This window comes from Rhipicephalus microplus, unplaced genomic scaffold (genome assembly GCF_043290135.1).
Source record: "Rhipicephalus microplus isolate Deutch F79 unplaced genomic scaffold, USDA_Rmic scaffold_12, whole genome shotgun sequence".
NCBI classification, from domain to species: domain Eukaryota; kingdom Metazoa; phylum Arthropoda; class Arachnida; order Ixodida; family Ixodidae; genus Rhipicephalus; species Rhipicephalus microplus.
This window is the reverse complement of record NW_027464585.1, coordinates 38,524,622-38,552,520: the sequence shown is the minus strand read 5'-3', so window position 1 is coordinate 38,552,520 and position 27,899 is coordinate 38,524,622. Positions and strand designations below refer to the sequence as shown.

Sequence of the window (27,899 nt, the reverse complement as noted above, 5' to 3'; positions counted from 1 at the left end):
CGTCCTTTCAGGTTATGTGAGATTCTGTTATGTACTCTCTTCTGGATTGGCTTTCGATTCCTTTTGGCTTGGATGTCTTTAGTGGCATGTGAAAGCTTTAGGGCTCATTATCAGCTTTCTGTCACTAGGGTTCATTTGGACTATGTATTTATTGTGACAAATCATTTTTGGTTCTCACAATACTTGAAGCATTGCGCACAGTTGGTGCAGAAGTATGGCCCCGAACACAAAAGTACTTTTGCTGACAGCTGCACGAAGCAGGCAAGCAGGCTTCGGCTGGCTGGCCTTGCTACTTTGTCTAACTGAGCAGAAGTGCGCAAATTGAAATTGCTGTATTTGTTGTTACACAATACTTTTTAAGATCAACCCCAGATCATTCGTTTTATACAGCTCTGCCAGAAAATGCAAAATAAATACAAATTCATGTTAGAAGAATTTCGTCCTAGTGACAATGTATCTCGCTCCTGTTTTTTTTTTTTTGCACGAGCCGTAAGAGATTGGAACACCTTTGATGAATATATTCTTGCTCAGCATACACTAGAATTATTCTCCGAACTCGTAGAAGAAGCTGTTTGATACAGACACATGTCACTCTGTTTATTGTCAATTTATTCTTATTTTGCTGCTGCTGTAGTATGCTTGATGTAATTGCTACTGTGTGTAAATTTAGAGTGTGAATTTTTGTTTACACATGTAAGTGTCTATTTCTTACAGAGTGCATAATTTGCAGTTTGCATTACTCCTATACCTTCATGTATGAATTAACTCCCACCCCTGTATTAATCCCTCCGAGAAATTGGCAGTATTTGAAAATAAAATAAAATACATGATACATCTTGCACCAGCGTTGTGCTGATCTATTTGAACAAAGGTGCAACCTCAAGTATACTCATGCGATACGAGACAGCTTTGTTCTTTTGACAAGGAGCCATGGACAGTGTTGCAGATAAAACTTCTCTCACCGCTCATCTGCATAACTGCATTGCATTTGAAAGTGAAAGCTAAATACAGGCCACTTAAAGCTAACTTTTTAAAATTTAGGCTCTCAATGAATGTCAAAGGAAAACAAGCAATTTTAAAAAAAACTTTCAACATGCAGCAGTATCATTCAGTGCCAAAATAAAGGAGGTGCTCAGTGAACTGTGTACCTACAGTGAAAAAATTATGCATTCAAATCAAATATTTGCCCAGCCATTGACAGTCTAATGAGCATATTATGGCCATACTTACAGGATGCGCATACTAAATTTGGCTACTTCGGTGCATTTGTGAACAGCAAATGCTTCTTAATAACGTTTTGTTTATACTAGAATTAACGCAGCTCAAAGGTTTAATTTCAAATCTCGAGGTAAGTGTGGCATGAGACACCGTGAGCTTTGTCGATGACACTGCAAAGTACTGAACGTAGCCTGGGGGGTCAGGCCACAAAGCGCTGAACACAAGATAAATCTACCATTCTTGTGATTCATTCCAGCAGAAAGTGTACAAGTAGAACAAAATTCTGTACTTAATTAGAATTTCTAAGCCAAAAGGGAGGGTGTGGTTGTAATGACATAAAGAATGCTTGAAATGCATGCAATTAATCAGAAATTATATGCACTCTTAACCCCTTTAATATCCATATTCAGCACTAATGTTCCCACACATCTCTACCCTTGCCAGAGACAATGCACTGAATTTCTAAACGAGTCATCGAAATAAGCAACGCCATCAGCCTTTTAGGTCATGAAACAGAAGACCTTTTTTTGTGCTTCAAAAAATGATAGTATTATGCAATTGTTAGCATTTTTTAAGGTTGCGGCATAACATACAAAATCTTATAACTTCTACAGCTACAGCCAAATTAACAAAGCAGTAAAAGTCACTTGGTCAGTTTGGCCTACAGACGCTGTTATGTAAAGCGCACACAAAAAAGATCATGAATTGCTTCATGTTTTATAGGGGTGCTGAAACTGGGAGCCCTACAATAAATGTTTTTTTGTACAACTGCATACCTCACTTCACACGTTGCTTTCTCAGCTTTGTAATTTGATTGCAAGCAGAAAATTTCAGCTCAGAAAAGACCACAAGCCTGCCCTATAGGCCTTTGAATACGATAAAAAAAAAAGGTAAAGGTTTGGGGATGGAGAACCTCAAGCAAAAAAAGCTTGTTTTAAAGGCCCAATGTGAAGGTTTGGTCTCCCTTTTTTTGTATCTCCCATAGCAAAAAGATTTCAGATGCCCAGTTGGGCTTTTCTGATGTTTGTATATCATAACAGAAGCATAATTATAAACACTCAAATGCAGAACGAAACCAATTTATTCAAAACAAGTGTGCACTCTACAAACAGTGATTCAAGTTAGTTATAAAAATAAAGCTTGCCTTGTTTCGAAAATATTCACCCCTGACATTTGAAGCCATCCTCGGAATAGAGAAAATCTGGCACAACATAGCGTATTGGCAAATAGTTTACCTACTCGCGTAATTGACACTAAAAAGAAAAAGGTAGCATTGAAGATATTTACGTGTGAGCTGACTGTGTGAGTTCAGTGTATATTGCACATTACACAGAGTACAAAGGAAAAGTGGACTTTTTTTAAGGCCACAGTGATCGCAGCCAGGGTTCTCCCCACGATGAATGGTGGTGGGAATTCCATACTTTCCCCACTGTATATTTTAACCACTCTCAGTGCTCTTTTTGTGTTGCTGAGGAACCGGAAAAAAGTGTCAGGCCTGCAGGAAGGCGCAGTAACACCAGAGCGAAAGTTGGAAAAGTGGCATTTTTACAGAACCCATTGTAAACTATTCAGGAACAAGTACACTTGCAAGCCACCCACTATGCCATGAATCACAATTTCTGTGAAGTACGGAAACACACATTACACCATTATTTGTCATTATGCAGAGAGTAGAGGTACCCGCTTCTCATCGGCAAAGCATTATGTGCGCATTTCTTGATGTGGCAACTAATGACAAAGAATTATGGCTGAGCCCATTGTGATGGGTTGTAAGCTTTAAAGGACCCATCAATTACATAATTCTTGATGTGTGATGTGCAGTCATTATCTTAACTCTCCTACCACGCTATATTGCAAGCATTAACACATAAAGTATTACCTGAAATTCCACGCTTCCCAACACAGAGCCTGCATAGGCTCTTTCTGTAAAAAAATATCAACCTTTGCCATTGCTCTGTGCTAGAACACTTGGCTGCCAAGAAGAGGGCCCAAGTTTTAACCCCATTTTATTCTAGATTATTTTTTTCTTCTTTCAAAAGATAGTGATTACAGACACCGTAAAACAACTACGGCACCGAAACGACCATTGTTGTGATCTCTAATGGCTTTCGCTGTAAAATGGCAAGCCTGCATGCAATAGTAGTGAAGGTTGGGCTAGTTGGTATGGTAGCATTTTTGGGTACAGTGAAGACGGAAGGGACAGCGCTCATTTGTGTCTCTTCATCGATTTCACACTGGACCCAAAACAAAAAAGTCACATTTCTGCCGCAAAGGCAAAGCAATGAATGCAATAGCAACAACTTGGAATGTAACGCTGAGAACGGCAAGCAGATCAAAACATGCACGGCGCTGCTCACGCACCAATGACGCACAAAAACAACACACACAGGGCGAGAGCCAACTAACAACGTTTACAGCTCGACACTTAACGCGCTGTTTAAACAAAAACGATGCACGAAATGTAATCACAGGTACAAACCTTCTTATGAAATAATGTTCTTCAGTTGTTTAACCAGCTCGCAGAATAAATTTGTAACGGTGCCTTTATCCTGTGATTGGTTTCCCATATCTAGTTGTGTAAAATCTGTGCTACGCTACTGTTATGATCATTGCTGCCTTGCTTCGTTTTTTTTTTTTTTTTTCCTTCTTATGTGCCTTATGTCTGAAATATGCACTGATTAGTCCTCTCCTGTTCTCTGGTGTTTTCTTCGATTGTTCATTGCTTATTTCCTCTTGCTCTCAATTTGTATTTATTTTTTTGTTTAAATCTGGTTTTCATCATTGATATACAAACAAACCACTCCTGCTTGGGCCGCCCTAGGCCTGCAGTATTGTATAAAAAAAAAAAAAAATATGAGTGCGAACTATAAAGTGTCCCAGTTGTTATACTTCCCTGAATATGAGAAGCGCGCTCTTTTTGCAAACGGGGCCTGTGCAGCGAGTGAAGTGACCTTAGTGGGCTTGGCAACTAATGCAGCACCAGAACGATTGCAACTAATGCAATCGTTCTGGTGAAAGCCGAAGGCACATGATTCTCTCCACTGAAGGATAAGTGCGTGTCGGCACATCATGACAAGCTGAGGAGCGTGGGTGGCTTTCTTTTTCTTTTTTGAGGATTCATATGTAGATACATATACATATGCAGTTAATGACAGCGGTCGTGGCAACGGGAAAAAAAACAGGTGAGACTGTTCATATAATTGCTATTGTAGTAAAAAGCATGCATGTGCCACACTTGGAGATGACACTCGTATCACATTGTGCTCCGTTCCAGCCCCATCTGCAGAGTGGCTGCTTTAAACAAGTGTCCACTGTGTGCGTGCAAATCTCGTAGTGGCGACCTCTTCATCTTTTCATTAATTAAAACATGGTGTAGAGCTTCTCGACTTGCAAAACTACATTTACTACTTTCAGCATAATGCTGAAAGTAGTAAATTATAGATCACCAAGTCCCCGGAGGGGGAAAATTCTCTAGCTTTATTCATAACTTTCGCAGGTCATATTATATTTTGTTGTATACAGTTCTACTATGCTGCCATGACTTAATAACTGTACTTTATCTTTTTTTTTAATGTATTGGTTCTATTTTAAGCATTTCCTTAGTTTCGGTTCGCTTGCTCACCGTTTTATTTTTCATGCTTCTCGTTAACTCTTGCTAACCGAGGATACTGCCATAGTCTTCGGCCCATCCTCTTTTACATGTTCTACTGTTCCTCATTTCACTGTATGTCACACTTAGCTCACTCCACTTAGATTGATGTGTGTTCCCGCGGCCAGAAACGCTTGGCCAGAAAGTGAACATGTGTCGAAAGCAAAGCAACAAGTTATTGGAAAAATTGAAATTCTTAAATTCACAACAGTCCCCATTCACTTTTACAACGTCCATTGCTAAAGAACTGCTGGGGAGAACCCTGGTCAGAGAAATATGCAATACAATCAACTAACAGCCCAAGACTTCGTTATACATACTTTAGGTGACTAGAAAAGAAAAAGCTCTCTTATCTTGCAACTTCTTTGTATGTTACGTATTCAAGCACAACAGGGCAAAAACACACTCGGAGATTACATAATTTAAAGCAATAAATCCCACGGGTGAGACAAAACTTTGAACACTTTCTTTATACAATAAATGTGCTGTGCATATTTGCAGTGTTGCATCTCACTGATGCGTCCCTGAAGCTTGTACATAAGAACGTAAATGAAGTAAGTAGGATGCAAAAGACAGAAAGGCTTTGGTATGTGCTCAGTACGCATTCGGCAGCAAAGCAGTGAGAATTTCGACAAGATGCACTCTGTGAAAGTGCAGTAGACTCTTGTTCAATGGCCCTTGACTGGACCAGAGAAATGTGTTCCATTTAATGGGAGTCCCGTTCACTGAAAAATGAATGAGGGTGGTGAATCCAAGTATGAAATTATACATGCTGTAATAAGCTGTTCCACTAAAGCAGCAGTTCCATTTACCGAGAGTCTACTGTATACAGAACGCTCCATGAACAACCCAATTAAACAAAGAAACAGGCTCTCAATTCACTCCCCTTCCTTTCTTTAGAGCCAAGATTCTTGCAGCCAGAGGTTGCACTTGTTTTGCATGATTTATGTACATCGTACATTAACTGCCACACACCACGTGCATAACTAAGCAGAAAAATCAATCTTCTAGCAGGAAAGCATTATTTTGTTTTGTTTTCTTTTTTTCTTACTTAGCGTGGATAAAACAGCCGGCCGATATGCCTGACACTGAACAATTCCGTGCCACAAATACCATGTCACCTTCCTTCCACTTATGAAATTAATCTGATTTTTGTTTGTATTTAGCTCTTCAGCTCACGTGCTAGTGCCCAAGGTAGCGAGGATGAACGGGCAATAAAAGGCCCAATTAGCAGATTGTGGCAAATATGGCCACTTAGTACACAAGGCAGCCTCGTAGTGGTCAAATAAAACATACCAGTGCATGAGAATACAGCATAAATGCACAAGCAGTCACAGTCAGAGCAACAGACACTGTTACAAACGTTTTGTACAAATGTAACAAAAAAGGTTCATGATGGAACATGAACCTCTTACATCAGTATTTGCAATCATACAAATATACAACATAAATTCTTTAAAAAGAGAAGAGATATATTTTTGGGTTATGTGTATTCTCATAGCATTTGGTTTTATAATAGTCTCAGTGAAAAAGACTGCAGCATTTGGTCAAGCATAAGCAGTTCTACTAGTGCTAAAATTCCAGTATTCTTGCTGACATATGTTGGAAAGGGAAATATAATGCTGTAAGGTTGGTTATCAATCTGTTTTTTTTTTTTTTTTTTTTCAATTCTGTACAAGTGACAAAGCCTACATAAGCACACAGATTCTACTTTCATAATTTCAAGGTTTAACACCGAACGACCAATGTCTGGGAGATGTGGTGTTTTGCACACAAGGCGAATTGCCCTTTTCTGTAACGCTGCCAGTTTGCGCACGTTCTGTAAAGAACTCGTTGCCCATGCAAAAATTCTGCACTGAACCAAGTAAATAAACATTTAATTATACAAAGGTATATTAATTGATAAAGCAACTTAACTACAATGATGCATAGGGGCTATTACTCTTCACGGTCAGCTAATTAAATTATCAATCTGGCAAAGGCATTACATAGTTTAAAAATAGTACCGTATGTTTTTGCATATATGCCACCCCAGCATATAACCAACATCCCCATATTTTAAGAATGCCTTTTCAATTTTGGTGCAATTATTAAGATAAAATGGAGTAAACGCCCAGTGACTAGAAAGATGGCACTACTACTATGATATCATACAAATAAATGGGAGACGACTCAAACCATTTGTTGCACGCACAAAATAGCACTGCCTTATTTTTCTCTGCATTAATCTTTAGACAGTTTTTTACATCCCAAGTACGCATGCAATCCAGGTGCCCTATTGGCTCAACTCAACATTTCAGTACCAGAATCACTGTCGAAAAATAGGCTGGTGTCTGCATAAATAAAACACTTATTAACACTTATGCGAATTCAATGACCATTATAAGCAAGCAATTTTTTTTAGTAGAAATGTAATGGAATACATTAACAGCTCGGAAAGGTGACCAGCAGGAAATCTTGAAAAGCAACAAAAGCAAAAATAAACAATGCACAAAGGGCTACAGGTCAGCTCATTTTGTTGAACACATCTTTACAATGTCTATAAAACGTTTCATGTTCACTCATTCCCCGATTATTTCACTGGGGGTTGTATTGGGTGCACCAGAAGAAACTGTATTTTGGGGCAGTAGCTGTTATTCTAATGCTTTGCTTTATACTTCTTTGTTTTATTCAACTTGCACAAGCTTGCCAATCGTTTCAAGAATGCCCATCTTTTTGAAGTTAGAGCCAATGGGCCTCAAAGCAAGTAATCCTAATGCTCCGAGACAAGCAAAGTCTCAAAAAGCCAAGAAATATCCAACAAGTTACCAGCATCAACAAGCAATGACCTTTGTCACTACATAGTTTTTGAAAGCTTTAAAAGCAACACTAAATAGCAAAAGAACTTTTTGCGTATTAGCAAAGTACTATTTCACAATTCTGAAAACACCATTCTTATCGCGACACAATGCTTGGTAAGCGAGAAAACACGCAAAAAGAAAATGCGGGTGAAGTAACCACCTCAAGATTGTACACCAAACACCGTGACATCATAGATTCTGAAGGTGTCTACTGGGAATCTTACGTACTTCTAGTCGACCAAAATGAAGTATATCATCATCTGTAGGTGCCATAGACTTAGCATACGAAGTTTTAGACAGTTTAATCGAGGCAAGGCCCCGAAAATATACCCAAACACATTTTGAAGTTTCTGACATCATGCATGAAGATTTCAGTGCAAAATTTAAAAGTGAAGCTTTAAACTTAATTTTGTCCACTAATAATGACCTTATGATAGTGAAACATACGGTAGAGTTGCCAGAGTGCAGTTTGTCAAGCCACTGTTTCTGTTCAGTGTCCCTTTAAGTAGAATAGTAAGCTACGTCGACATTAAATTAGCTGACTGGTTCATTGGTTATTCGCATTGAACATAAACAACACAAAAAGTACAGCTATAAAATAGGACAGAGTGTTGGTGCAAAATTTCTTTCCAGCAGTATTGACAAGTTGTCCCAGCTGGAAAATGGAACGTGTCCCACAGTGAGACACAGGAAGCATCTTCATCAGCCCAACGACGCCCACTGCAGGGCCTCTCCCATGATCAGCCAATCAACACAGTTTTGTGCTTTATGCTGCCACATTACACCTGTGAACTTGTTCATCTTGTTGGCCCACCTAACTTTCTGTCTCCCCTTCATGCATTTGCCGTCTCTGGGAATCCAGTCAGTTACCCTTAATGACCAGTGGTTATCCAGCGTAGACAAGATTACTGCGAGAGAAGAGCGGGTGCGTAAGCAAACCATTGGTTGCACTATCTGAAAGGGAGCTCTGCTTCTTGGAATGCGGGGCTTTGCAATGGAAACTGTTGTGATTGCTAACACTGTTTCCACTACTTTCATGTCAATCAAATTCACTCAGAAGTCACCGCTTGTTCGGTGTGTTTGCTCTTCATAGCCATGCTTCCTTTTTTTTTTTTTTTTGATGCTTATTTTGGATTGATGGACAGTTCTATTATTTTTAAATTATGCTGCATTTATATTGTTTGTTTATTTCTGCTAGTGTGATGTCGAAAAAGTGTACCCTCGACATTACCTTACAAAAAGTGACATGGCAATAAGCTAGTCAGTCATCTGAAAACCTTCAGTCATACACGGGCAAAACAACTAATATACTTAGCAGAGAAAATGACACAGAGGTTGTAGTGGTAGAAAAAATACAGTAAAGGGACTATTGTCACTCAAAAAACTTGAAGCTGTTACAAACGTATAAAACCACATTACGGTGCACAGACCCTGCCGACAACGTCTGAATCGGCATGCTGCAAATAAGTTATGTGATATCCAGCAAGGTGGTGGAAGGGTTAATAAAAGAGAATCGAAAATCACTTGCTTGTATCATGAACTCATAAGATAATCCATACGGGCTTTTCAGAGAGGAAGTTTAGACTTAGTTGCTGAAAAATTCGTCCTGACCTGGGAATCTAACCCAGGGCCAACACCCTTCCGGGGCAATACCTCTGTATGGATTGCTTTGTACAACAAATTTCGTTTCGATAAATTATCTCTCCTCCATTCTCGAGCATGAAATCCATTTCTTACGTCAAAAAAAACAAAATAATAAAAACCATCATCATAGACATCTAGGACACGTCTTCCTGGTGGAGTAACTATTCTACCAGAAAGACATGCCCTAGATGCCATGATGCCTTCCAAGCACAAGTGGTGCTCAAGGTGCACTGATAAGTTGAAAACACGGTGGTGCGTCTCGATTTCAGCACGTCTCACTGAAATGAAACTGTTTTTTGCCAAGCAGTGAGTATTTGGAAGAAAGTAATAGCTGCAGTCACTATGATCTCACTAAAGCTGGCATTACAGAGCTTGAACAAAGGATGGAAATTTCGAGGGCTCGTTGCTTTGTTCGACAAAGCCTTAATGAAGACCAGAACATAAAGGTATAGAAGAGATTAATTGTACAGTATACTTCCTTTAATACAAATTCAAAAGGACCATGATCATTTGTTCGTCTTATCAGGAGTTCATCTTATCAGAAGTGCCCGCAAAAACCAAATGCCGACATGCCAAGTACGCCCAAATATGTGGCTTGAAAACACTGAATGAGGTATACTTATAAAGGGGGAGGAAAGGAACAAGAAAAAGCATTTATTTGGCTCAATTTGATAAAAGCTATGCTTTTGTGTAGAGTATTTAGATTAATTTAACGGAATTCTAAACTCTGCAAGTTCATAATAAATATGCTCATCAATAAACTGCTACCACATTTTAACAATAAACTGTAGTACGACCTTATTTGACAATTAGAAAAACACAAAAAGGGAGGGACAAGCACAATTTTCCATGTAAGAATGGACAATTTATTCTTCTGACTGTTCACCTTCTGAGAGGCTGTTTTACTGGCTTTGCTATCACTTTCGTATATGCCTCCATTGCATACCCCTACCTTGACAAAGCCAATATGTGCTAAGTTGCTTATCAATCTCTGCAAGCTTTTCTTTGAGGTTTGGAAATTTATCTTATTTTTATGCTGCAGTGACTTTTCCTGAACGACATGCTGCTGAAGATCCCTGTTTTCGCTTTTCGCGATCCAAAGCACACAAAAAAGACACGACACAGCTATATTCAGTGTGGAAAATGACCTTCCTTTGTCGTGAACTTTTATAATAAAAATGGAGCATCCCAACTTGCTTCATTTCACTGGGAATAGATACACAGGCCATACGTGAAACAATGCCAACTGACAACAAGTGCTCAGACACCATTGTGTGGCAGCAATGACAATGTATCTGACTCCTCTGATGGTTTTCATTTCACATGATTTTAACGCGCAGACAATCTTTGTTCCCGTTTTCATTTTCATTTGGCCTTTTTTCGCCACTCTTTCCTTGCATTTTTCCCCTCTAGCAAAGCTCTTGTGTTGTTTTGTTCTCTGCTGTATTCCAGTTGAGGAACTGAAGAACGTAATTAGAATATGTCAAACGCTTTTTGTTGCTTTCTTTGCTAATAAAGCTCGTCCTTTCTCCACCTGCAGGCTAGGAGTGAGAGAGATCCAAGTTTATGTGTTAACCTTTCTTTTTCACTTATCTCGCTTTCTCCTTCCACATAGCTATTTGCCTTCAATTTGCCTTGAATCTTTGTGCCAGGAAGTTTTTTTTTTTTTTTTTTGCTTTCTCTTATTCGCCTGAATGCCCCCATAATGTTCATTGCGCAGAAACCCCATAGTTTTTGGTCACTGTTATAGTAACCTTTAAAGAGGCCCTGAAACACTTTTTCAAGCAACCATGGAATGAATTCACTAGAAGAGCTCATTTTCTCACAAATTCAACGCCACAAACATTTTAAGAATTCATCCAGTGCGAGTGCAGTTACAAAGGTTTGTCGCACGGTGCAATTGCATTCTCTTTTCTCTAGTCCCAACGAAAGCACTGGAAGCTAAGCAGGGAGGGATAACAGGGCCACAGAGAAACGTCACGCGCGCCTCGTGACTTTGAGCACTTTTTTTTTTCTGAGAATGTGCGGCTATTTCAGTGTAATTGCACACGCGCGAGGACAAGTAGCGGCCTCTCGTGGCGATTTTTGTAACGATTGGGTGCACCATGTTCAAATCAGAAAATGGCTGATTTGATCAGCAAATGGCTTACTACAAGTGATTTTGGGGGTTATTCTGTAATTTGTCAAAAGTAGAGAAGGCAATTTTGAGTGGACTTTGATAATTTATTGTGAATTCTAGGCCGCGTGCTGCGCTATAATATTTGGCTCGCATGTTGTTAGGAGCCTCTACATCCAATCAGCAGTGTTCTCTGACCATGCTCAAAAAGTGTTGCAGGGCCCCTTTAACAGAAGAGGCCTGTTACACGGTTCGTCTTAAGCAGGTTTTTTCCTGAGTCTATTGGGAACCAAACACTCCAGTGTTTTTAGTCTTAAGCAAGAATTCATCTTAACAGAGTTCATATGAAAGGGAGTTTACTGTACTGTTTTAGGTGTACTGTAATGACTGTGAGATAGATGTGAAAGGGCTAAAGAGATGACTTGCCACCGGCAAAGACCAGACCTTGAGCCTCCATATTGCGGGCCTTCGCCACTTGGTCTACGGTGGTAGTTGTCCACTTTATTGGGCTTCCCTGCCAGCTGGTTATCATTAAGGATGCGTATTACAATACAGACAGGAATTCCTGCAGCTCCTACAAGTATACAATGCAAACGTATGGAACTGCAACAGTCAAGTTCTCGATGACAGCAGCAGATGCTCCCACTGCAGCAAAATTATTCCTTTGTCTGACATCGCCCCATTGAGTCAAACTTCAGTACTACACCGAGTATAACAATAAAAATGAAATGGAAATGCACAGCAAATTATGCGCACAAGTGGAATACCAACTGCCTTATGGTGAAGACAGGCAGAGAAAAGGCAGGAGAGGGAAGATGGAAGCTTGCAATGAGAATTTTGATACTAGGGAATGGGTGTGCTGCACTCCTCATTCTGACAAGTGGACTTCTCTTTTTGAAGTCTTGAAAGTTGCTTTTGAAAAAAAAAAAAAAAAAAGAAGTCTTGGAAGCTTGCAGCTTTGAAAACTGCAGCCTTGAAAAGGTCCACTTGTTGAAACAGCACACACCACCGATTCACGAAAACAGGTAATGTACCAAAGCATCACACTGCATGAAATGCAACTTAAGCATGAAATATGAGTAGGATAGATTGAACACTTACATGATCACATGATACAACATCCATGGTATTCATGGTACAACATTCATGGTACAACACATGGCAGAAGCATGTGAAAACGGGCATGACTGATCGACACCATCAGCACACAGCGCAAGTTCTTTTGTTTGTTCTATAAAATTACCCCATTCTTCCAGAGGAAGGTTTTCAGACTGTCCTTGTGACCATCTTGTAAAAGAACAAATTAATAACAAGCTACAATCAAAACTTGACAGAATCAAATTAATCGTAAATGTCTCTTGCCATTTTAAGCAACACTGGTGCTCTCCTGTGCCACCAACACAAATGGCATACACAAATAACAGAACCATTGTCCGACTCGAGATAAGAACAATATGTGGTGGCTCACCATTGGCTGCAATATTGCAACAGAAACAAACTAGAATATTTTGAATTCAGTCATTACATATTAGTTTTCTCATACGAGTTTCTTTTGTGGAGACCATGACATGCTTATCGTACCAAAGAACAACATTTCCACTGAGACTCTGGCTGTGATCATAGTAGTAGCGACGAAGGATAGTGTGTTCAGAGTGCTAATTACCAGAACATTGCTTGCATTGCTCTTGAAAAGAATGGTGCAAAGTGCAGGATCAAGTGTGACATTCAATACCACCAAAGCCTTTGTGAGATGCCGAATGAGGGCAGACTGTAAGTAAACACTGCAAAACTGCATGTTCATCACGAAGATCGGCAATTTAAAAACAGCCAGTCTGACTCGTAACCTTGTATGCCAGCCAATGTGCTGGCACACAAGGAAGACATACATAACGTACACACAGAAATCAGCAACATTGTACTCACACCACTAGCAGCAATCAAAGCTTTCTGTCAGCTTGAATGGGCGGCAACGGTTTGTCAATAAACACAATCATTTCCACAGGCATTCATCTACTGACAAGCACTCGGTTTCCGGCGTGGAATGTCTCACTTGCTGAACAGCAGGTGCTGCTTGCGTAGGACATATTCGGTAAACTGGTTGATGTGGGTGATGGAAATGAGCGAGGCCTGCTCCTGGCGAGACCACAGCAAGTTTGGGCCAAACACAATGGCCAGGTTGGATGCCGTCATTTTGTTCAGATCACTCCGGTCGATCACCTGCATCCAATGGGAGCATGGTCTGAATGTGATGCAAGCAGGCGTAACCCACAAAGTTTTCTATTCGCCAACAGCAACAGCTCTGATGCCTTTTGCAGCGCCTGTATCTCGTTGTTATCAATAGTTCAACAAATGCCCCCTGCTAAGCACAGCATCATAAAGGAAAAAAATTACTGACCACTTCGTCCCAACAGTGTTCCAACATGACACTGGGAAGCTATTCAATGACAAGTCAACAAAATGCTACAGAACAACATGATACAACCTTCGAAAAGTCTGTGTGGCATCACCAGTAGTGTCGAGCCTAGCATTTCTGGGTTGATTACTGTCACCGAACAAAATCATGAAGAACATATAGTTCAATGTTTGACAAATGCCCTTTGCTAAGGGCATTTGTCTGTACATTTGTACTGTATCACTCATACATGAAAGCACTGCTTCTACGTATAGAGTGACTCGATAAATCCAACTGTTGATTGATATGTGGGGTTTAGCGTCCTGAAACCATCGTATGATTATGAGAGACCCCGTAGTGAAGGGCACTGGAAATTTCGACTACCTGAGGTTCTTTAACATGCACCCAAATCTGAGCACACAGGCCTACATCCTTTTCGCCTCCATTAGAAATTCAGCCACTGCAGCTGGGATTCGATCGTGTGACCAACAGATCAGCCGCCGAATACCTTGGCCACTAGACCACTGCGTCGGGTCTAAATCTAACTGTTAGGCATAGCTAGATTTCAAGACCAGCTACCAGTGAGCTAAAGTTAGAGGCAATGAGAAGACTGACACCGGACAGGCTGTTTGAGTTATGCAATTTAGTCTTTGTGCACAGACCATAAAAGTATGATGACTTTGCCGCTTCATGTTCATTACCATTCATCATCATCATCATTTCCTAGCAACTGCGCGGTGCCTCTCACGCAGCTCATAGCGGTGCTCGGGGCACAAGCCAAAATAGAACAAGCTCACGTTGGGCTGGACGCTGCAGCAACCCCTGCTCTGCTTCGGCCTTTGAAATAAAGAGGCGACATTCGCACCTTCACATTGTCTCGCTCGCTACAGTGGCGACAGGGAGGTGCGACGGGGTCACTAGGAAATGATGATGCTGACCAATGATCAAGGTGAGTGGGATCGTAATCGTGTTGTGCATAAATGTTTTCTTTTCCGTGAACGTGTCTGTGCCTGAGGGCCCGCGAATTATCAGAATTGGCGAGCCTCTGCCAGGATGGCTAATTAGCATTTGGAGCCATACTCAGATACTGCCTGGTCATGGATTGGGAGCAGGTACTCAGAGTCATTCGCGAGCGAAAGCTCAATAAGGACGAGGGCTTAAAGTTCATTTAAGAGGAGAGAGAACGGTTTAAACAAACAAGAAGCGCCAAACTCAAAGCCAAGCATGTGGTAAAGCTCGAAGCTTATGCGCTATAAAAGAAGGAACTCGAGCGCCAAGTGCGACTGGCACTAGCGAAAAATGGCAATAAAGAGGACGAGAAAAGTTCCACAGAAGTTCCATCGGGAGAGTTGAGTGTGCCCAATCATGAGAATTCTACTGCCAGAGAGAAAAAGAGTAAAGACCACATCGATAGCGCTAACGAGACGAGCCTTCTAAGCGAAGAGCAGAAGGAAAAGAGCTCAGACGCGGCAGATAGTGGTAACAAGGCGCCGGTTAAGGAAGTGTATGCCACTGCTGCTGAAGCAGGCACAGAGAAAGAGAAAGCTACACACAACAGAGAGGCAGGGCATGGTACTTTGGCAATAAACGCGGATATTGCGAAAAAAAGCAAGGCAAAAATGCGAGAGAAAGCACGTGAGAGGAATACGACAAAAGGAGTGTCTCAGACGCGCATGGTTGAACACAAAAAAGCAAAGGAGACGCAGATAGCTCAAAAGGTATTGAAAAGTCTAGGCAATTATCAGGACGCGAGAAAGGTTGGTAAAGTTGTGAGTGGTAGACGTGTCAAAAAAAAAAAAGGAAAGAATGCTGGGAAGGTGCCTAAAGTAGGTCAAACGTATTGGATGCAGAGAGGGTGGCGAAAGATGAGACGCAGTCTGGAAAAGTCGGTTTGAAGCAGCGTCGAGTAGACAGAAAGAGTGAGATCAGCTGTAATGAGCATTCGAAATGATGTAGGCGCAGGAAGAAGTTGAAAAAGACTCGGAATGTGAAAAAGCACCGACTCAAGCTAGTTGGGTGCAATTCATAAATGCTTTTGCAGGTAAAATATTTTGAACAGAGATTCGACATAGTACAAGTTTTTGGAACATTGAGCATTGAGTATTGCGGCTGTTACTTTTGCGAGTGTATCTGTGTAGTGTTAGATGAGGAACTTGTGGATATGTGAACGGTAGAGTATAGGGTCGTCTGACCCAGTTTCCTACGCAAGCCGCAAATTACTGCCGTGCGAAGCAGCTTACTCTACACTTGAAAGAGATGGCTTTGCCGTAGCGTTGGCTGTTCGCAAATATTACATCTTCCTGACTGGCAAGCCATTCACATTGCAGTGCGACCATCAGCCACTGAGTCTGTGTCTGAGAGCTCACGAACCACTACAGTGATGCTACAACTTAAGCAAAATAATGAAAAAAAGGAGGGAAAAGGAGCATACTGAGTGCTCACTTTGGCAACCAAGTGACTGCAGCATTATGCTCTATACATAGTATGTACCGAACAGCCCAACAGCAAGAACTTCTGATTTACATTTGGTGTTTGCCAAGTGCCTGCAACCTTCAAACATGTGCAGGCAGCCTTGTCTTGTGTACATCATTGTCTTCACGTCAAGCTTCGAAAAACACCTCCAACACCTTAGAATGGTACTCTAAGCAGTCAGGTCATTCATGCTGACGCTAAAAGTGCCGATTTGCATACGAAGAACTTCTGTTCCTACAACACATGATTAGCAAGACTGGGGTCTGTCCCAACCCACAGAAGAGAGCCACCATCACTGTTTTTCTGGCACATACAGTCAACTCCCAATTTTTCGGACATGCCCGATGATTCGGACATCTTCGCGGCACCACCACGAGCCCCGTAGAATCAATGTATAAGGAAAGATGAAATTTTGGACGCTCGAACCCCTCGGAGTCCAATTTTTCAGACATTTTGACGCGACAGAAGGTCGGAAACCACCACTGACCTCAAGTAGAAACCACGACAACTGCGTCACACACGATTACGATCGCATAAATGAGCGCGCCGGTCTACTGTGGCGACATCTGTTGCTCGGACTCGTTGATCAATAGCGGAGAAACACACACGGCCTCCGAGATTCCTAAAATTGTCCGTGTTTATCGTGCAAGGGTGCTTCGCTGACAATCGAAACTATCCACCAGGAAATTTTTTGGCGTCAATAAAGTTCGTTTCACTTTAGCGCTTTTGCTCGTGCGTGCCACTCTGGCTTCCCGTGCAGCGCTTTCTCGAATCGTTTCACCACTTTGAAATAGAACTAACCGTCACACACCGATTTTGTCTGGCCACGCTGGCTATCTTGAATGTTTACCAGCGCCACCTCCGGAGTACCCGAGGCACCGTCGCCTGCCGTTGCGCCGTTTTGTTTACGCAGCCCACATAGTTGACATGGTGTTTGGCTAGCCTAGTGCGTGGTTGTGCGATCGTGCGAAGTGTGCTCTGCAACGCTAAGCCTAGGTGCTTCGACGCTCGTCACCAAACTCCTTTGTTCACATCGTGAGGATTTTGCTCGCCTGTGATGGCCCCCACTCCGCCTTCGTCGTCCTCGCCGATGGCATCGAAGCGCGGAAAACAGTACCATCGGTTAACGATGGAGAAGAAAGCTGCCATTATTAAGTTAGTGAAGAGTGGCCGATCGCAGGCTGACGTGGGCAAGAAGTTTGGCATTTCCAAGCAAACAGTTTCCGATTTCCTGAGGAACAAAGACAAGATCTTGGAAGCGGCCGAAAAACCATCTGGTGCCCAAAAGATGAATGCAAGCGAAGGTGTTCATCCAAAGCTTGTGGACGCTCTCGTCGTGTGGCTTAATTCAATGATTGCCAAGCGATTGCCAGTCTCGGGCTGCATCTTGGAATAAAAAGCGGGAACTATCGCGCTTCGAATGGACATCGCGGATTTTAAGTTCAGTGATGGATGGCTGAGAAACTTTAAGCATTGGAATGACCTCAAGTTCAAGATGTGTGGCGAAAGCGGCATTGTCGACAGTGCAGTTCTTGCGCCAGTCTTTGTTGCAGCAGTTCTCTGCTGACAACATTTTCAACTGCGACGAAACTGGCTTGTTTTACAAGCTGCTGCCGGAAAGAACACTCGCTTTTGCTGGTGACGCATGCCATGGTGGCAAGCATAGCAAAGAACGGCTGACCGTTCTTGTCGGCAGCAACATGTCTTGCAGCGAGAAACTTCCTTTGTTAGTAATCGGGAAGTCCAAGAGCCTGAGGTGTTTTAAAGGGGCAACGCTACCAGTGTTATACGAAGCCAACAAAAAGGCATGGGTAACGCAGCAGTTGTTCGAGAGTTACGTCCACAGGTTGGACAGGAAGTTTGAACAACAGAAGAGACGTGCTCTGCTCTTCTTTGACAACTGCACTGCTCATGGTCACATCAATAACTAGAAGGCTATCCAGCTAGAATTCATGCCGCCCAACATGACTGGGATCCTCCTACCGATGGACCAAGGCGTTATCCGTAATCTGAAACTTTTGTACCGTTTACGTATACTCAACCGCATGGTGCTGTGCTCGGAAAACGGGAAAGGCTACAGCGTTGATCTTCGGTCTGCTGTCAGAATGCTTGTGGACGCATGGAAGGCAGTAACGCAAGACACGCTTCGCAACTGCTTTCGCCACGCGGGCTTCGTACTCGACACAGAGGCAGCAGACTTGCCTGAAGAAAGCGACAGCGTTACTGACTTGTGCCCTCTCATGGACAATATTGTCACGGCTAAAGGCCGGGCAAGAAGACAGAGGACGGCGAAGTGATGAGCGTGAACAGCACCCACCGTTCCTCCGAGCTCCGACATCAAAGCGGCTGCTCTTTTGCACTTTTAATACAGACCTCGTTTTTCCTGGTCGCACTGTCGTCCTGTATCCGGTTATTTCCACCTAGCGACATTGGTGGAGGTGCTGAACTTCTCCAACTGATGCTCCCTGCCACATCGAGTCAGCCACCGCAACCCGTTCCTGCAGTGGATACTCCTGTACACTGCTACAGTCGCCGAATGCGAGGGCTTAGTTCCGAGGCGATCCCGCTCGAACTTCTCCGGCAACACATTGTGCCTGGAGAAATGGCTACCGGAGGGCCTTCACGGCTTACTGTTGATCAGCCTCTAATTCCTGAGACCTTCCACTGTGAGGTTTATGAAGACGTTGAGGACTGGTTAAACCAGTATGAGAGAGTCGCCAAAGCCAACCGCTGGCCCACTGAACAAAAGCTATCGCGTGTGTACTTTGCTTTGGCAGACAGCGCTCGTACGTGGTACGGGAACCACGAGTCAACGCTGTCTTCGTGGGAGGAATTTCGGCAGCATACTCTCGAGACATTCGCAAACACCGACCGCCGTGATTCTGCTCTGCAGCTCATCGAGGCACACATACTGAAACCAAATGAGAGCGTCGCCATGTTTGCGGAAGACATGGCCCGCCTATTTCAGTGGGTTGACCCCGAGATGCCTGAAGGTAAAAAACTCCGACATTTGATGAGAGGCGTCATGGATGAGCTGTTTGCCGGTCTCCTACGCAACCTGCCAACAAGCGTAGGGGAATTCGTCGAAGAGGCTACAACAATCGAGCGAGCACTGCAGCAACAGCGCTGATACCATGACCAACCAAACAAGACATCTCCCAGCCTCTCTGAATTGACTGCCGGTAGTGAGTGTTCTCTGCGTGAGCTCATTCGTGAGGTCGTTCGTGGGGAGATTCGAAACCTCCTTGTGACTCCGCAAGAAAATACCATGGCTTGCGTTGCAGAAGTTGTGCGGCAAGAACTCCACCAGGCATTTTCGTTGCCCGAATCGCTCTCAGACCAGATGTCTGTAAGCTATACATCAGCTGTCCGTCGACCCACTCCAGTATCATACAACTCGTCACCACTGGCTTATCGTGACGTCAGCCAAGGGCCTTACAACGAGCCGTGGGCCCCAGCTCCCAATCCGCCGCAACCGTATCCACCGTCCAACGTGCCTATGCAAACGTCACCGATGTACACTTCGCCGACATCTGCATCTTGGTCGCAAAGGATGCCCATCAGTCGACCATTCATCCGTAAGACTTTGCTTTCATAGCGGAGAAGCCGGCCATATTTTCCGCAATTGCCCGTACCGTTACCGTAGACATCAGAACTTTCTACAAACTTCCCCTCGTGCTTATTTCAATAACCGCCATGACAGCAGTGCAGGCCTGCAAGCACAGCAACCCGATGTGCCTATTCTCGACCCCGCTCCCCTTCACCTGCACCACACTCGCCCCAGCAGCGCAGTTACTCCGAGGTGGTCCGGGGCAGATCTCCTAGCCCTCATAGGGGAAACTAACAGCAGCGACCTTTGAGGGGAAGGTTGCCGCCCGTCGAGATGCTATCACACCTCCAACATCTTCTCTACGATGCGATTCGACGAATGATACCACAGATCGTACGACGCACGATACCAAGGACGATACGACGCCACCGACATCAACGGAAATCGTAAGCGCCAATCTAGATATTTGTATAGACGAACGCCCAGTAACAGCACTGGTAGATACTGGTGCGGACTTCTCTACTATCAGCCGTAAACTCGCTGACTGCCTAAAGAAAGTCAGAACAATATGAACGGGCCCAAACATAAGAACCGCAGGGGGTCAATTGGTGACGCCATTGGGCAAATGTACCGCTCGAATTAATATCGGCAGTTCAGTTTTTGTCGCTACTTTCCTAATTTTATCGGAGTGCTGCAAAGATCTGATTTTGGACATGGACTTCCTGCTAAAATACAGCACCGTTATCAACATTCCTGAGAGATCGGTTACGTTTTGGATGGCCCTAGATCAAGTTTCGGATGGGCCCTGTACAGACCAGTGGCGCAAACATTTGCGTGTGTTCGACGACGACGTAACCATCCCACCGCGGTCAAGTGCACTCGTGGCTGTTACATGTGACACGTCGAGCAGTTCTGAAAACATTGCCGAGCAAATTCCAACAATGATATTCAGCCATGGTTTATCTATCGCAAGAGGCGTTGTGAGCATAAGATGCGGACACACGCACGTCCTTGTTACAAACTTCAGCTCTAAACGCCGACATCTAACGAAGGGCATGACAGTCCCATGAAAGGGCATGACATAGCCCCATGAAAGGGCATGACATAACACATGAAAGAGCTCGCCGAGATGACAGACTGCCTAACTCTTGAAAAAGATAATTCCACTGATCTGCCCCCCGCACCTCTATCTGTTGATATTGGCCCAAGTTTGCTGCCGGCGCAGAAGCAAAGTATCATGCAGCTTATTAACAAGTTCGAAGATTGTTTCTCTTCGACGTCCAGGGTCCGTCAAACGCTGCTAACAAAACATTGAATTATAACGGACAACATGACCAGACCCATCAGGCGAAACCCGTACCGGGTAGCTCCGCGAGAACGTGAAGCCATTGAAAACCAGGTGCGACAGATGCTTGAAGACGATGTTATTCAGCCGTCGAAAAGCCCTTGGGCTTCCCCGGTTGTATTAGTGAAGAAAAAAGACGGCACCTTACGTTTCTGCATAGATTACCGCAAGCTGAATCAGATGACAAAAAAAGACGTCTACCCACTTCCACGTATCGACGATTCACTCGATCGACTACGGCATGCGCATTATTTCTCGTCGATGGGTCTAAGGAGTGGGTATTGGCAGATAGAAGTCGATGAAAGAGACCGAGAGAAAACAGCTTTCGTGACACCTGATGGCCATTTTGAATTTAAGGTACTTCCATTTGGCTTGTGCTCAGCACCGGCAACGTTTCCGCGGCTAATGGACACCGTACTATCAGGCCTCAAGTGGCACACGTGCTTAGTGTATTTAGATGACGTCATCGTATTTTCTGCCACATTCGACAAACACGTCAGGCGACTGCACTCAGTATTTCCAGCTATGCGTTCCGCTGGACTAAGACTTAAGCCGAAAAAATGCCACTTCGGCTTCGAAGAGCTTCTGTTCCTGGGACATCTTGTCAGTAGTGAAGGTGTGTGGCCTGACCCTGAAAAAAATAGCTGCCGTTACGAATTTTCCAGCGCCAACTGACAAAAAGGCGGTCAGACGGTTTTTAGGACTGTGTGCGTACTACCGACGCTTCATTGAGAACTTCTCGCGCATTGCCTCTCCGTTGATCCGTTTTACCAGAGAAGACGTCGCATTCGTATGGAATGAAGAACAGCAAAAATCGTTTGACGAGCTGCGGAAACGCCTTCAGAAGCCAGCAGTCCTCGCACACTTTGATGTTGACGGCCCGACAACAGTGCACACCAACTCTAGCAATGTCGGCTTAGGAGCTGTACTCTTGCAGTGGCAGGATGGCGCCGAACGAGTAATTGCTTATGCGAGCAGAACTCTTTCACGTGCGGAAGAAAATTATTCCACCACAGAAAAAGAGTGCCTTGCAATGGTGTGGGCGGTTATAAAATTCCGCCCATATCTGTATCGTCGTCCTTTTAATGTTGTCAGTGACCATCACTCCCTCTGCTGGCTGACGAATTCAAAAGACCCTTTAGGACGGTTGGCCCGCTGGAGCCTGAAGCTTCAAGAATTTGACATGACGGTGGTCTACAGACCGGGGAAGCGACATGCAGACCCTGATTGCCTTTCTCGTGCGCCATACGAACCTGCGACGGCAGAAGATCACGATACAGCCTTTGTCGGAGTTGTAAACACAGCAACTGTCGCACAGCTGCACTGAGACGACACCAAACTAGAACCCATAATACGTTTTTTAGAGGGTCGCACTTCAGCTGTACCTAGACTGTTTGCGAGAGGGCTTCTGTCATTTTGCTTGCGCGACGACGTCCTGTATAAGATGAACTTCACGCCACACGGAAACGACTACTGACTACTTGTCATCCCAACATCTCTAAGGAGCAAAGTATTACAGGCATGCCACGATGAACCAACATCCAGCCACTTGGGTTACACGCAGACGTTGTGCAGAGTGGGGCAGAAATACTACTGGCCAAGACTGACGGCGACCGTTCAACACTATGTTCGGACGTGCTTTGATTGGCAGCGCAGAAAAGTTCTACCCGTCAAACCAGCAGGCCTCCTTCATCCTATTGTCGTGCCTGTTACTCTATTCGCTCAAGTCGGAATGGATCTTTTGGGCCCATTTCCAACATCATCGGCAGGTCACAGATGGATTATAGTAGCCACCGACTACCTCACTCGTCACGCCGAGACCAAGGCTCTGAAGAGTGGTACGGCAAGCGAAGCAGCCCGATTTTTCGTAGAGAATGTGGTGCTGAGGCATGCTGCTCCGTCAATGATAATAACTGACAGGGGAACTGCATTCTCAGCTGAACTATTACAGACAGTTTTAAGACTTAGTGGCACATCCCACCGGCGAACAACGACGTATCATCCGCAAGCGAATGGTCTTACGGAGCGTCTCAACAAGACACTTGCGGGTATGCTCTGCATGTACATCGATGTGGAGCATAAAAACTGGGACGAGATCTTACCGTATGTCACGTTCGCCTATAACACGGCTCATCAAGAAACAACATGAACAACGCCATTCCGCCTTCTTCATGGTCGTGAAGTCACCACTATTCTAGATGCTATGCTGCCGCACGAGTGCGAAGACACCGAAACGGATGCTGATTATACTGATTATATCACTCAGCTTGCCGCAGAAGCCCGACAACTTGCATGCCTACGTATTAGTCGCCAGCAGGACTACGATTCAAGACGGTACAACCTTCGTCACCGAGCAGTCTCCTACGAGCCAGGAGAGAAAGTTTGGATATGAACTCCTATTTGGCGCCGTGGCTTCTAAGAAAAACTGTTAAGACGGTTCTCCGACGTCTCAGTGACATTATTATGAGGTTGTTCCTGATACTGTGCACTCCCTAAGGCGTCGAAGGTATGCTCCAGAAGTTGTGCGTGTGGTACGCATGAAGCCTTATTTCTGCGAATGAGCTCATGCGTTTCCAATGAGTACAAACCACTTTGATTATAAAGCATCGGGACAATGCTTTCTTGAATGGGACACTAATGTCACAGCTAAAGGCCGGGCAAGAAGACAGAGGACGACGAAGTGATTGATTGATTGATATGTGGGGTTTAACGTCCCAAAACCACCATATGATTATGAGAGACGCCATAGTGGAGGACTCCGGAAATTTCGACCACCTGGGGTTCTTTAAGAGGACGACGAAGTGATGAGTGTAGACAGCACCTACGGTTCCTCCTAGGAAGACGACGTCGAAGCGGCTGCTCTTTTGTTCTGTTGATACAGACCTCATTTTTCCTGGTCGCACCGTCGTCCTGTATCCTGTTATTGTCACCTAGCGACAATATTATTAATGACCTCCGCTCTGCTGGTGCTTCCATGCCCACGGAAATAACTTTTGAGCGGTTCGTCAAAGCTGACAACAAGCTCGCCTTCTGCGCAGAGCTAACCGACGACGAAATAGTCAGTAAGGTTATGCCGGATTCAGACAACATCGATGTCAAAAATGAGGAACCGACGCCTGCGCCACCTACGACCGCCGAATTCATGCGAGCATTGATGACGCTGTCATCGGTGTATAGTGATGACATGACCCTTGTTCAGATCGAGGCAAATGTGATCACATGGAAGCGGAACGCCGTTCAAACAAGGATCAACAAGTTTTTCAAGCCACTGCAGCTCTAACACCGGCTGCTCTGACGGCACCCGCTGTCGGCTGCATGCATTTTTTTTAAGGGCTCTTTTCAGAGCCACCCCACTGATGCTTTGGCAGAATTACGGAAGTCTGGTACTTCGACCTTGACCCTCTTGATCGGAGAAATATCAATGAAACGGAGGGTTTTTTGCTTGCATTGAGAAATATTAGCAAAATGTTGCATTTTTTTGCTTGCATTGAAAATTATCAGTAAAATAATGCGTTTTTTTTCTTGCATTCATTTTCTCGGACTGCCGGAATTTTCGGATGATTTTCGCTCTCTAGAGGGTCCAAAAAATCGGCAGTTGACTGTAGCGCCTTGAAGGCAGTGCGCAGATTTTTCAGTCCATCTACCGTTTTTGGAGCCACTGAACCAAACTGCAATGATGCTTGCAGCTGATTCTGGTACATCATTTTATTTTCTGCAGTACACTCTTCTATCTTCTCTTGTCATCATCAACATTAGAAAGCATTTGCAGTGCAAATGCAGAGTCCAGCCATGGTGACAAAAGGCTGCACAAGCCATTCTTGATTGATTTGTAGGGTTTAACGTCCCAAAACCACGATATGATTACGAGAGACGCTGTAGTGGCGGGCTCCGGAAATTTCGACCACCTGGGGTTCTTTAATGTGCACCCAAATCTGAGCACACGGGCCTACAATATTTTCACCTCTATCGGAAATGCAGCCACCGCAGCTGGGATTCGATCCCGCGACCTGCGGGTCAGCAGCTGAGTACCTTAGCTACTAGACCACCGCGGAGGGGCACAAGCCATTCTGAAGTGAAACAGTGCCCTGTATAGATGGACAAAGACATACGACACAAGAACACAAAACAAACAAAGACCTAACGTCTCTGTTCATCTATGCAGCGTATGGTTTCACATCAGAGTGCCCCACCGACCAGCCCCAGTGCAAACGCCTTGATACATAAACCAGTCAATTAAAATAAAACACTTGCATGGCAAGGTTCGTTATACCAACAAAGACAATGCAAAACAAACTCAACGATGCCTCTTGTCATCGCATGAAATCATGGTCACTCCTACACGAGGCAGAGTTCATGCAGAACAAATATTAAAGATCGGCAACTGAATATACACAGACTGACTGGCAGAAATCACTTTTAGTCTGGACACTGACCTTGGCGAGAAACTCAACGATGTACTTGAGCAGCTCATAGTTGTCCTCGGGCAGCCGCTCCAGCAGCAAGGTACGCGCCTGCACCAACTTCTCAGACTGGTCAAGCTCTGTCAGCAGGAAAACAATAAACATTTTTTAAACTTGCCATTTTTAATTAACCTTTGGAGACAAGACTGAAAGACAAGCTGGTTGGCACATATACAGTAAAACCTCGCCAATTTGAAACCACAGGGACTGTGAAAATCTTCTAATTAAGTGGGCTTTCAAATTAACAAAACTTACAGAAGGTGGGATGCAAGAAATTTGGATTATTGAATATAACCAGAGGTGGTTGCTTGTTGTGCAGGCTAGTCCAGAGCTCCAAGGTTTTACCACAACACCACAGCCCAACTTGCCAACCTAGGAGCATGAAAATTATGAAGACAGCTGCAGGGAAGGGGGAGGTATACTTTACTCTCTCACAAAATATAGGCGCACTGTTTTTTGGGAAATCCGGCTCCAAGTTCAGGGTGCGCCTATTTCGCAGAGTAAGATTTTCAAAAATTTTATTTTTGACGATAGCATAGACCACTTACGTATACATCTCCGAAGTCACGAATATCCGCACTACACCTAAAACCTTTTTCATAGGCTACACTAGCAAAAAACGTGTTGAGCATGGAGTCTCGCGTGTCCGAGAACAGAGGCAGGCGATGCATTCAAATTTTCAAAAATTAACATCGAAAAGCTTGAGTTGCCACCGAAATGAACACAAAAAAAAAATATGAAAAAAAAACGCCATCGCCGATTACGTTTGAGGCCACATAGATTACTTGTGCACTGAACGGTAGCGCTCATTCGATTTCATGGGCTCGCACCCAAATATCCAAGACATTGCAATCGCATTGCAAACTACCATTCGAGTGTTGCAAGCGCCACAAAAACCCCCTTTTTCTTCAAGTAGAGCCATCGAAAAGAGTTACGTTGATTTTGTACAAAACGGCAATATGATCGCCCACAACTGCCACCGAAAAGCACGAAGTGATTAGGCCTAGCCTGCAGTTGGGCTTGCTGTCGAGACAACATGACGATTTGGCGTCGAAGGAAATTACACTCAAGTGCTGATCTAAAAGCAGCACACGCGATGCGATGTAAGGGTTCAAGGTCAGAAAGTCAATGGTAACAAAAGTCCATCGAGCTTGTGCATGTCCGCGTAGTGGCAGCAAATGCTTAAGCTCACGTCGGAAAGCAGACAGGCTTTTAATTTTGTGGATGACATAGCAAACGCAACAACGACGACGTTTTAGGGGTGAAGCTCCTCTAAGTATAATCTTGTCTTGCGTCAGGCACAATTGGCAATATCTCACAAGCCGCAGTGGTTCGTAGTCGTCGCCAGACAGACAAACAGACCGACAAACAAACAGACGGACGTTTCATCCCAGTCATCATCATTCACTCCATAGATTTGCTGTGAGTTTTTTTTCCGACAGGAAACTCTATACACACTTGACGAGGACGCGATTGTGCGTTCCATACAGAACGTGTGCGGCTGGCTAGCGGCCAGGGCTACGGCCGCACGTGGTAGCAAAGGTTACTCTGACGCCTAGGCAACTGCCCTTCTTCCTCAGTTGGCAAGCCCGCGGAGTTGGCTCGGCATTGCCAAAGTCGTTTTTTGTTTCCTTTTCTTTTTTTTTTTCGCTTCAGCTAATGTAAAATGGCATCGAATCGCAACCGTGCAAATACGGTACAGAATTACTGATCACAGACAAGTTCGAGATGCGCTAATTATGCGTGGAAATAAAAATTTCCTATTTCTCACGACCAAGCTGGCAGCGCACCTAAGCGATTGTGCCTACTATGCGAGTAAATGCGGTATATTGAGAATTACTGCGACTGAGACATTTGTGATCTCCTGTCGTTGCTTTCATGCAACGCGACCGCGAAAACACGACGCTTCAGCTGTGTATACATTTTGGTATCTCTTAGCCACTCCCCAGACAAAGGCAGTTCTAGTACGTCCACACCCGTACTGCTTCACGTCCTCGCACTTCAGGAACATTTTCGAAAGAACGGTCATGCTCGTGATCACGAGTGTTTAGTGGGAAGTTGTGGTCCGCAAGAAATCCCGTCAATAGGCATTCTCCACGAATCGCACTGCCATGTCAGCTATTTTAGAAGAAACCCCGATACTGCCCTGACCTTACGCAGACTGAACGTAGTTTTCATGCTTCTGTCAAGCGATGTACACCTTTATTTATGCC

At 44.1% G+C, this 27,899-nt stretch overlaps 2 protein-coding genes across 5 annotated transcripts in view; both read right to left on the bottom strand.

Annotated features, from left to right (window-relative positions):
• LOC142783830 (uncharacterized) overlaps positions 1 to 27,899 on the bottom strand; it is a 456,044-nt gene that overhangs the window by 12,492 nt on the left and 415,653 nt on the right. The gene's annotated exons all lie outside the window — the stretch shown is intronic.
• RhoGAP68F (Rho GTPase activating protein at 68F) overlaps positions 2,282 to 27,899 on the bottom strand; it is a 177,953-nt gene continuing 152,335 nt past the window's right edge. For all 3 annotated transcript variants that reach the window (XM_037418110.2, XM_037418108.2, XM_037418109.2), the window contains 2 exons: positions 25,660 to 25,766; positions 2,282 to 13,684 (listed from right to left, as the gene is read on the bottom strand). In XM_037418110.2, the coding sequence (XP_037274007.1) occupies positions 13,514 to 13,684; positions 25,660 to 25,766 (278 nt within the window). In that variant the 3' untranslated portion in view covers positions 2,282 to 13,513. The remainder of the gene's footprint in view (positions 13,685 to 25,659; positions 25,767 to 27,899) is intronic.